Source organism: Brassica oleracea, unplaced genomic scaffold, assembly GCF_000695525.1.
Source record: "Brassica oleracea var. oleracea cultivar TO1000 unplaced genomic scaffold, BOL UnpScaffold01158, whole genome shotgun sequence".
NCBI classification, from domain to species: domain Eukaryota; kingdom Viridiplantae; phylum Streptophyta; class Magnoliopsida; order Brassicales; family Brassicaceae; genus Brassica; species Brassica oleracea.
Genome location: NW_013617716.1, coordinates 5,501 through 17,039, shown reverse-complemented (window position 1 = coordinate 17,039; position 11,539 = coordinate 5,501). Strand labels below are relative to the sequence as shown.

General features: G+C 35.8%; 3 protein-coding genes and 1 long non-coding RNA gene across 4 annotated transcripts; 3 read left to right on the top strand and 1 right to left on the bottom strand.

Annotated features, from left to right (window-relative positions):
- The first annotated feature begins 448 nt into the window (after positions 1-448).
- On the top strand, positions 449-2,878 carry LOC106320976. The gene is made up of 3 exons (XM_013759310.1): positions 449-705; positions 1,676-2,031; positions 2,098-2,878. The coding sequence occupies exons 2-3, from the start codon at positions 1,678-1,680 to the stop codon at positions 2,677-2,679; spliced, it is 936 nt and encodes a 311-aa protein (XP_013614764.1). The 5' UTR covers positions 449-705; positions 1,676-1,677; the 3' UTR covers positions 2,680-2,878.
- Positions 2,879-3,280: 402 nt separating this feature from the next.
- Positions 3,281-4,845, top strand: LOC106320978. The gene is made up of 3 exons (XR_001265979.1): positions 3,281-3,680; positions 4,194-4,557; positions 4,651-4,845. It is a non-coding gene; the product is annotated as an uncharacterized LOC106320978 (long non-coding RNA).
- A 668-nt stretch (positions 4,846-5,513) lies between these two features.
- Positions 5,514-6,629, top strand: LOC106320974 (glutathione S-transferase F3). The gene is made up of 3 exons (XM_013759309.1): positions 5,514-5,764; positions 5,866-5,914; positions 5,987-6,629. The coding sequence occupies exons 1-3, from the start codon at positions 5,615-5,617 to the stop codon at positions 6,427-6,429; spliced, it is 642 nt and encodes a 213-aa protein (XP_013614763.1). The 5' UTR covers positions 5,514-5,614; the 3' UTR covers positions 6,430-6,629.
- Positions 6,630-9,437: 2,808 nt separating this feature from the next.
- LOC106320977 (putative lipid-binding protein At4g00165) lies at positions 9,438-10,008 on the bottom strand. Its single transcript, XM_013759311.1, has one exon. It carries the CDS (start codon positions 9,928-9,930, stop codon positions 9,559-9,561), a length of 372 nt encoding a protein of 123 aa, XP_013614765.1. The 5' UTR covers positions 9,931-10,008; the 3' UTR covers positions 9,438-9,558.
- Between the last annotated feature and the right edge of the window lie 1,531 nt (positions 10,009-11,539).

Sequence of the window (11,539 nt, the reverse complement as noted above, 5' to 3'; positions counted from 1 at the left end):
TTGGTAAAATTTTATAATTAGATTTATAATCATAAAATAGGTAGATTTTCATCATCACTGCCTTCACTACAAACCCCTAGTTACTCCAACAATCGAAGATTGAAAATTTTGTAAGAAACATAAAAAAAAATTGAAAACAAATGAAAAGACAAAGCTGGGGAAGGAAAGAAGAAGAAACGATTCAAACAAGAAGGTAACGAAAGAGTAGAGCAATAGGCATGAAGATAGTTCAATTGATAGGAAGTAGAAGATGGAGTTGGAGGCGGGTATATATATGAGGATGGAGGTGGCTAGGGTTAAGAATTGTACTAGGCCGGTTGGGTGGGGGCTTTCCAATTCTTAGGTAGGGACTTATTTAAAACCCGGTACATTAAAAGTTTGGTAATGATGCCACGTGGCAGATCATTACCGAGACGAAAAATAAAACAGAGAGAAAAATATTTATTCATTTATTTTCCGGGAAAAGAAAGAAAGGGGAAGAAAAGAGCAGGAGATGAGGAATCAGGGGTCGGTTGAAACGCAGCGTATTGCGAAAGCGCAAATGGGGAAATTTCGTCGACGACTTTGGTTTTCTCGAGACCAAACAAACCAACCCTAAATCGAAGTCCTCGTCGAAAATGAGCCACTTTTGACTCCTCGTCCTCCTCCGTTCATCATCGGCGATCTGAGACTTGGTTGAATCTGATTTCGTCGTCTTCACCCAAGGTGAGAGACTAGCTCTTGGAATTGGTAGCTTCGTGCCTTTTTTTTTTTTTTTTTTAGCTTCCGCCTTGTTTGTTTCTTCAGTAACTGTCTAGCTTGGAGGGAGTTAGATATATTTAAATCTTGCTTCCCTGGTTTAACTTTTAAAGGCTTTGTTCAATATCACTAGTTTATAGATGCTTGCTTTCATGCCTTTGAGAAGCGCATAAACCCCTCACTGTCTACGTTTCAGTGTTTAGTGCCTAGTAAACTCTTTTTTTTTTTTTTTTATGGGTGGTACAATCTGTCAGCAGAGTGTATGTTTGTCATTCAACACCACTGCATATGCTTCCATGATGTTACTTTCTCTATGACCCTTTTGTTACTTATATGAAATTTCTCCATCCAAACTGTCACTAAATGAGGTATTTACATTAGTAGATATGTTTTAACTTTGAAGGCTACTCTTCATTGTTCAGTATCACTAGTTTTTAGATGCTTCCTCTCTTACTACTGTTTGAATTGTGGTGCTCCCAATCATTGTTGCTAGATGATCAATAGCCCTAGCTGTCTATTTCTCAGTTTAATGCCTTTTACATACCATGATCATCTACTTCTATATAGATGGGTACCACTGCATGTGTTTCCGCGATGTTATTTCTGTCAAGTTTGATTATTCAGTGTGAAATCTGTAGACCCTGTTGTTGTCCATTGCACATATGGAGTAGAAAAATGAGAATATATTAATAAAGTTCACTATAACTAAAAATTTCATGTGAATTCTATATGATTAGATAGATTTGTTTTCTCATCTTACAACAGATTCGTTTCAACCCATCTTTCTTTGTTTGTGTATGTGACCAACCAAGCCTTTTCTTTTGTTGTAGATTATTTATGCAAACAGTTGTACTTTTGTTGCTTGATCATCTATTGTTTTCATTGGCTTCCTCTTGTGATGAAATGGGCAACCCACTTTTTGACATAAATGAATCAGGAATGGATCAATATGGCTTGCCAATACAGAGAAGAGAGATGAAGCATAAAGGGAGAAACGTTGTATGGTCCGTTGGAATGGACAAGTGTCTGATTGAAGCTTTGGCTTTCCAGGCCAACAACGGGAACAAAGTTGACAAATGCTTCAATGAGAACGCATACTCTGCTGCTTGTCATGCTGTTAATACTCGTTTCAACCTTAACCTCAATAGCCAAAAAGTCATCAATCGCCTCAAGACAATCAAGAAACGGTACAGAGTCATGAAAGACATACTTAGTCGTGATGGTTTCTGGTGGAACGCTACCACCAAAATGATCGATTGCGAAAGTGATGACCTCTGGAAAAGATATATTGCAGTAAGTATTTGACCTTCTCTTTTTTTGGTGTACCGTTCGTTATAACTTGAAAACGGGTTGGAACAGGTACACCCAGACGCGAAAGCATTCAAGGGAAAGCAAATTGAGATGTACGAGGAACTTAGAACTGTATGCGGTGACCACCATCAAGCCCCAGGTCGATATGCCAAGGTGAAAGCTGAAAGCAATCATCACCTAAACGACTTTAAACACTTTGAAGAAGACTCTGTTTCATTCCCTTTACCAAGCTCAGAAGACAATAATAGCGATACAGATGGAACAGAGTCCTACGCAGGAGGAGGAGGGGATGATGAGTATTTGCATGAAGAGCCTCAAGATCTCCCTCCTCGAAATCCTTTAAAGCAGCCTCTTAAACGACCTAGAAACTCAGATCCTTTCCAAGAAGCCATGTTAGCGGTTGCTTCAAGCATTCGTCGCCTAGCTGATGCAGTGGAAGGAAGCAAAAGTTTGATCAACACAGAGGAACTGCTTGAAGCAGTGATGGAGATTGATGGATTGGAAGAAGCCAAGCAGATGTATGCGTTTGAGTATCTGAATGGTGATCCGGTGAAAGCTAGAGCGTTCATGGCTTATGATAGTAGGATGAGGAAGTTGTTTTTGTTTCGACAGTTTTGGTGGTGGAAGTAATAACACAAAATGTGGATTTGCTTGCTTCTATATGACCTAGTAGTAGAATTTTGTTTTAAGGTAATTTAAAGTCTAGAGTTTTTGTATTCGGTGATTGTTGTCTATGGTAAAATGATTTATCCCAAGTGGTCACATTGCAAAACCAATGTTTCGGTCCCAACAATTTTGTAGTCGGTAGATGTTAGTCATAGTAGATAAATTACTATGATTTGGTCTGGGCAAAAACCAAACACAATTAAAAGAAGAAATCGAATCAAAATTTTATAAATAGTTGATTTGTTTTTTATTGTCCGAAATATTCTAACTGAATCAAAATCAATAGATAGTTGAATATATAAAATATAATTTTCTATTTAAAATATTAATTATAATAATTTATATGATATAACATTTTAAATATAATTACTATTGAGAATATTTATAAATATATACAAAAAGAATTTACTGATGTTTAATTTATCTGAATATTTTTATTTAAAATATTTAAATTGGTTTTGGTTTAGCTCAATTTACAACCGCAGTTTCGCTTGATTTAGCTCAATTTTAGTATGGTTGGTCCGCTTGGTTTCTCTAAAAGAAATCAACTTAATCAATTGATTGGAGGAAAATAACACAACGCAACGCAACGTGAGACGTTATCACCCATCATCATCATCCATCGATCATCACCATCTAAAAACCATGCAAAGCAGGAATTTTTTTGAAGACTGACAAGGAAACATGGTGAAGTCACTCTCCTTTGTTCATCAACCCTAAACTCACTATTCTCCTCCACTCTCTCTTCATCCACGTCTTCCAAGAATAACAAAATTGCGTGCTCAGCAAACATCAAGAACCAGATAATATCGTCTCTGTCATGGAACAGACGAGAACTGTCTCTTGGGTTTATGATCAGCTTTCTTGCGTCTGGTCTCGTGGAGAGCTTCTGGAGAAAGTGAAGCAAGATCGGAAAAAGAGGATTGAGCGACGAGCTGTTCTTAACTCTGCTGTCAATGAAAAGGGTATTTCTGAAAACAATCAGTCTTTCATCTTTGTGTTGCTGGGTTTTTTTCTATGTGTTCGAGAATTTGCAAAGTTTGGGATGTGTACTTGTGTTTAGAAGAAAGTTACTCAGACTTTGAAGTTACATGTAGCAGTAACCTGAAGAATCAACAGTCTTTATAGTTGATGAAAAGTTTACTCTTATAGGACAAATGTGTTTCCTCATTGTGTTATGGTCTTCATAGTTAGTTAATTGGCTTTGTTCCAATGCCATTTACATTAAAAAGTTACTCTGGTTTTGTATCCTTCCAATGCTACATGACGTAATCAGAAGATATTTATGGACAAGTTTTACTCTTTTAGGGATATATGGGTCTTCTCTTTCTGGTATATGGTCTACATATTGTTATCTGTCTTGTTCTAGTGTTACTTACATTGAACACTAATCTGATGATGATTGATTAAGTAATCAGAACAAATAGATGGAAAGGTTTTTGACCTTTTTGTTATTTCTGTCATTGTCTTGTTTGTAGGGTATTTGCAGGATCTTGTTTACAAGTTAAGCAAAGTAGGACAAGCCATTGAGAACAATGATCTGGAAGCTGCATGTTTGGTCTTAGGGAAAGGCATTGATACCGGATGGGTCAAAACCGTTAATTTGGCTTTCACAAAGCTCTTTTTCTTTCTCCTTTTTTTTTTTTAACTCACAATGGTCAAATGGATTGATTATATTTATATTCAACTGGTTCTCTCTCTGCATAAGGTAGATTTTCTTTTTACGGTTTAGTCAAGCTCGTTCTTTGTGTTGTAACGACAGCTGAGTGCAAGCCCGGAAGAAAATACAGAGGTGGAAAGTGGAAACATTTAATTCATCTTTAGCTTCTCTTATTACATCAGGTTCGTTGTTCTTCTTAACTTCTCTGTTCACAAGAATCAAATTTATCCATTTAAAAGTCATAAGAAATATCTTATTGAAACTTGGTTACGCAGTGAACAAGAACGATAGAGAGTCATCTAAGCTCGCGTTTGTGTCATCGGCTAGTGCACTTGAGAAATGGACGAGCTTGACAGGTCTTTTGGGACACCTTAAAGGAATATGATAGGCTACCTTACAAAATTGTCTTTATTTTTCTACGGATGGTCAACAAAAGAAGAGTAGAAACAAACAAAAAAATAATCCTTTGAAAATGCCATCTTAACAGCTTTGCTTATCATTATTTATTACATTTGTTCATACTCACCTTGCATTGGCTAATTTTTTAAAAAGTTTCAGTCACGAGTTTGAATGGTAATAACTCAACATTAAAAGGAACCTTTCAACCAGAATTCCACATAAATAAACTTTAAATTAAAAAAAAACCTTTGAACCGGGAAGAAGTCATGCCCGATATGCTAACCAAGAGTGTGTCAATCAAGTAAAGTTGTAAACCAAAACCCGGGTAAAACATGTACAACCAAATTTCACATCAATAGAAACCCATTTAACCGAGAAATCATGCCGGTTAAAAGCATCCCGAAACAATACTGAACCGGTAATAGCCAAGGTGTATGTCACGTTACTAGGTGGAGCTTGACTATTAGGTGGAAGTTTGAGACATTTGGGCGTTAGTACACACTTGTTTGATCTTTTCTTTGATGACATTCATTGAATGCTTTATTATTTAAAAACGATATCTCATAACCAAATTGTAAAAAACAAATAATCAAGCGTTAAACAATCTCATTCCAGTTTGACTAATCCTCCAAAGAAGACTAGTCAATATTGGTTTGCGACGGTCTTGTAGATGCATTATTGATCAGCTAAAACAATATTAAACATTAATGAGAATCCATTAAAATGCTCTGTTTTCTACTTGTATAAATATACCATCATTACTTGTCTCTTGTTTCATCACCTTCACATTCAACATTAAACACATCACATTTCAAAGAGTTTCTTTTGTAATCAAAATCAATGGCAGGTATCAAAGTTTTCGGACACGCTGCTTCCACTGCCACCAGGAGAGTCCTCCTCACCCTCCACGAGAAGAACCTCGACTTTGAGCTCGTTCATGTCGAGCTCAAAGACGGCGAGCACAAGAAAGAGCCCTTCCTCTCCCGCAACGTAAGTATTTATATGTAACCATGAGTTTTGAGACAAGACCAACCACTTTTGACAAATCTTGGTCTGAATCTTTAATGTTTTGTTTTTGATTGACGTTACAGCCTTTTGGTAAAGTTCCCGCCTTTGAAGATGGAGACCTCAAGCTCTTCGGTATGAACGTTTTCTTGAATCGTCATCCCTGATTTGAAAATTTCACTAACAAGATTTGATTCTTTCGTGTAGAATCAAGAGCGATTACTCAGTACATAGCTCACCGATATGAAGAGGAAGGAACCAACCTTCTCCCAGCCGACTCCAAGAACATATCCCACTACGCAATCATGGCTATTGGAATGGAAGTAGAAGCTCACCACTTCGACCCAGTGGCTTCAAAGCTTGCTTGGGAACAAGTGTTCAAGCTCTTCTATGGCATGACCACTGACCAAGCCGTTGTTGAAGAAGAAGAGGCTAAGTTAGCCACGGTCCTTGATGTGTATGAGGCTAGGCTCAAGGAGTTCAAGTATTTGGCTGGTGAAACTTTTACTTTGACCGATCTGCACCACATTCCAGTGATTCAGTACTTGCTCGGAACTCCCACCAAAAAGCTCTTCGACGAGCGTCCACATGTCAGCGAGTGGGTGGCAGAGATCACCAACAGGCCAGCTTCCCAGAAGATCCTTCAGTGAGACAAAAGGAAAAGAAAATGATTCTGCTTCAGTCACAGTAATAATATGCTCAAAGTAAATAAGTGGCTGCCTCATTGCCCAATTTCTCAGTGCTCTGTTTTGTCTTTCTGTTATGTCCTCTGTTTTTTATTTTCAGTTTAATATGTATGTGTTTGTGTTCTTGAGAGATCTTTGTTGAATCAAAAGTTATTTTTCTAATCTTCAAACTCTTCTATAATAAAACAGATTAGTTAGTTATTTAAGATTACAAAAGATCTTAACTAGGGAGTTACTTATTAGTGAGAGAATAGTATGCAAAGACTTTTAGTGCTTACTTTGTAGGCATAAGACTTTGGACATTCTCATCCTCTAAAAGTCTCCTTGCTTTGTCGGATCTGAAAATGACAGACAAGTAAGAGATGGTCTTTACCTAAAAGTCTGACAAAGCAAACACACATTAGATTTCTAATGAACACAAGAAAATTCAAATATATAAATTACAGAAACGAATCCTAACGCTTAAGTTGGTCTGTACCTTGACCAACTTAAGCGTTAGGTGAAGCAACCCCCCCCCCCCAAACTCGTCTTTAAGTCATTCCTCACTTTCCTGACTTTAAAGGGGTACCCAACAAATTTTGTGGGTAAAGCCATATATACATATACTTGCAGCCTCAAAGTTGAAGGGCTTTGCAGTATTCACAGATTGAGCTCTGTTCTTTTAATAAACGCTGCGTCCAACATCAGCGGCTCCAAAAGCTTTGTATTTCTGTTGTTTCTAAGAGCAAGATTGCAGAGAAACCACTGAGCCGTGTTAATTATAAGAGATGCAGCGCCGGATTTCCGATCAATTGTGATCGTTTAAAATTCTAGCGGCAGTTATAATCACACCTGCGACTCTTTTCCCTGTTCCGGTGACAATTTTTAATCTCGTCATCACTATCTACGTCATTTTATTTCTTTCATTCAAAGCAGGCGTAGTGAGTATTTGGAACCGCCGACGCTGGACGCAGCGTTTATCAAAAGAACATGGCTATATCCGTTTTTGTTATCAGAGTTTGTCCGTGGAAGCAAAAGCTTCCCAATCAATGGAAGCTTTGCTCAAAACCCAACCATTTCAAAATCGGGGATAGCCATGTTGTAGGAGATCTCAATCCAGTGTAACTCTGATACTTCCATATCAGGTTTCAACTTCTCCACATACCATTAACCCCTTGGATAAAATTAAAAATCTTGTTTTGTTTCCGATAGAAATAAAAATAAGGAAAATTTCCCAAACCTGAACAGAAAAACAGCATGGTTGTACTTTTGGTATAATACGAATGTAGTTTTTACTTTTATGAGGTATTTATGAGGTATTCTAAAATTTTAGGAATTCGAAATCTAGACACTACTCAAACGACTACATGAGGTAGAAATCTGCATATGAGAATTTTGTCTTGGTTCTACACAGTATAGAAAGTGTCTTCTACGGATAAGAAAACCTGATTTTGGTAAAAATTCTAAAAGTTTCGGTTAAGAAAATATTCTAAAAATATTTATAATATTCTAACTTCTCTAAAACGTGTATAGGTCAATTTACCTAGTCAAAAATATCAAATCTTTTTTTGTAATATTCCAACTTTCCTAAAACGTGTATTCATTTTTCCTTTTTATCAAACATTTTCTTTAAAAACATTTTTTTTCCTTTTTATTATACGTTTTAATTAAAAAATAAAATTTTTAATTTAAACGTTTTTAAAATTTTTGTATAAAATAAAAATAAAACTTTGTAAAACGTTTTTAATAAAAATAAAACTATGTAAAACGTTTTTAATAAAAAATTAATAAAAATAAACTTTGTAAACTTTATAAAAATAAAAATCTATAAAAAGTTTTTAATCAAAAACGTTAAATAAACTTTATAAAAATGTTTTATAAAGTTTTATTTTTATAAAAAGTTTAAAACGTTTTAGTTTTATTAAACTTTTTTTTTATAAAAAAAATTAAACTTTTAAATTTTAACATTTTTACAACGTTTTTTTCCTTTTTATTAAAAATTTTAAATTTCAATTAAACTTTTAAATTGTGTTTAATGTGTTTAATTGATTAATCAATGGTTTGTTTTGGGATTATAAAAAAGATTATAATAAAAAGATAACTTAAAGATGATATTATACCAAAGGACAACTTTGCTGTTTTTCTGTTCAGTTTTGGCATTAAAATATAGCAAACTCAAAGCAAAGACATGAAAACCAAGAAAAAACCCATGGAATTTTCTAGCAATAGTCCAACACTTATCCATAAGAAATTTAAAAAGCAAAAGAAGCTCAGAGAGATCCTTACTCCTGTTATTGTCACCATTGTTGTCCCCATATCTACTTTGATCTTGTTTCTCTGCTCTTGAAAGTGGTCGCATAATAGGTGTAAGCATAGTTGAACGAAACCCTTTGACATCCCCAATCAACACATCATCGTCCACCGAAATTTCAAGCCGTTCCAAATATAGCTTGTCCATATGAATCCCAAGAAACCTTCGATTTTACCAATCTCCATCTCTCCATCCACAAAGATCCTAACAAAGTGAACTTCGATCTGAGATCTCGCACCACTCGTCATGGCCGTCAAAACCTGAATTAAAACTGTTTTGTCAAAGTGTCGAAACTTTGCAGACCATAGCTGGATTGGGGAGGTGGTCATTCACATAGTCTATGTTTTCCATGGATTGTAAATTCTTCACTATAGAGATTTTTGGAATATCATCATATTTGAAGATTTTTTTTGTTCTACACAATATTTTAAAGCAAATCAAAATATAAATCTCAGATTTTTTTGTGATATTTTCTGTGTAAGCAAGAATAATACATTTTGAAATACATGTAATTTTTGTTTCTCCAAACCATGTAAAAGACGAAGTAGATCTCCATTGACTTTGAAGCTTACAATATCTTCACATTTTTTACCCCTATCAATGATTTGTTAATTTTAGGTTTTGATTTAAGTTTGTCTTCGCAACCTCACAATTAAGATTTCCGAATCTAAAGAATTCAAGAAGAAATTTTTATATAAAAAGACTTTTATATAAAAATAGATGTTGCATAAAAATAGGAATATGAAATACAATAAAAGAAAAAAACGAAACAATTCGTTTACAAGATAACAATTGGTTCAAGATCAACAGACAAATCCCTGAGGAAGAGTCTTGCCACAAGAGTTGAGATGCAAAGTGAGAGCAACAGGAAGTTTAACCGGGGCGACTCCGAGTAGGCTGGTTTTAAGGGCGGTGCAAAGACAAATGGCAGCTTCAAGATCAGCCAAACCTTTGACAAGTGAGCAACACTCCTGGCTCGGTGGTGTACCGATGACCTCATGAACTAGACCTAACCAGCTGCCACACACTCCAAACTTGACCGTGTCTCTTGGACATTTCATGGATGATTGTTTTGTGGGAGGAGGGCATTGCTTAACGGCATTACAAAAGGAGAATGTTAAGTTGAGGACTAGCAACAAGACCAGAAGCAATGGAAAAGCTTTTGAGATAGCCATTGCTTTGTTTGCGTATGAAGTTCTATAGCTACGGGATATCGAAGAAGTAGAAGAAGATAGGCCTTTTAATTTGCTTTCTCTGGTGGGGTATTTATCAATTATCATCGTGCATGTGGCTGCAATCATTTGTGTTATCTCTAGTCTGGAAAACGTTTTTTGTCGTAATATTGAAACTGATGGAACATCCGGCGGCAAAAATATGATTTTTTTTATGTTCGTAAACGAGCTAAGGAAATATAATCTAATCTACTAAAACGGAGTACACCAAATAAATAAAATTTTATTTTCATGTCAAATATTACAAACATTATCAGGCAAAAAGTTGGATTGCCCAACTATAATAACATTCGAACACGAACAAGCAATCATTCTGATATCTTGTATACCTTCCTCAAACTATTTATGACTTTCCTATGCTTATTTAAACGCTTTCTCTTACTCCCTTGGTGTTGAATATTACTGGTCAAGCCAGTTTTTTTGTGACCACATGCCAGTTCCTTATGCGAGTCATTACAACGACCCTCATCATGGTTATTCTAGTGAGCACATCCTCAACATGACGAAAGAGCAGCGTGGAAGTTTAGAAGATCGAGAAGTTGAATACAAAGATAGACATGCTGATGCAGAGAGATAAAAAAATAGCTAACTCATGTCAGGATGTCGGAGAAAAAATTCTCTTACAGACTTTTGCAGGGCCTACCAATCACCAAACTGAGGTGAACTACGTGAACGATCAAGGGTTTGAGCAGAACAAGTTACAAAAGAAATTGACGTGAAGAGAAACTCATTTTCGATTTAAAATCAAAATTTAATGTTGTTACTACATTTCACCAATATGGAATCTATAATATTAAATCACACATATTATTTCTAAATCTATTTCGAACAAATACTACATTTTGAAAATAAAAATAAATGATAAAAACTAAATTTTTAGGATTGAAACAAAAAAAAATAGTGATAGTTTTAAAATCAGATCAATAAGTGAAAAAACCAATCTGTCTATTTTTAAACACGGATCAAAATCTAGTTAGAATCTACATTATAATGAGTCATTTTCATCACTCTTGATGCGACACGCCAGCAGGTAAGTGGGTCCCACTTTTAAAAAGTGTGAAAAATTGTCAAGTCTGTGGCTCGAACCAGGGTTACTGTGATATAACACTACAAGAAAACAGCGGCATACCGAGGGAAAAAATTGTCGGTATGTCGTCGGAATAACGTTATTCCGACGACATACCGACGAAACAAGTCCTCGGAAATAACTCCTCGGAAATTCATTTTTTCTCGGAAATCCCTCGGAAATTTCCGAAAGAATTCCGAGGAAATGCATTTCCGAGGAAACTCCGAGGACCACCAGTTCGTCGGAAAGGTCCTCGGGATATACCGAGGGAGAACTTCCTCAGGATATTTCAATGGACTTTCCGATGGTCCAATCCTCGGAAGTTTCGACGAAATGTTCCTCGGAATTTTCATCGGGAATTTCCGAGGAACGGAGCCCTCAGAAAATTCCGAGGAAGGAGTCTCTCGGTATATTCCGATGACTTATTCCGAGGAAATGTTCGTCGGAAATTTTCGAGGGTTCATTTCCTCGGAATTTCAAAAAAAA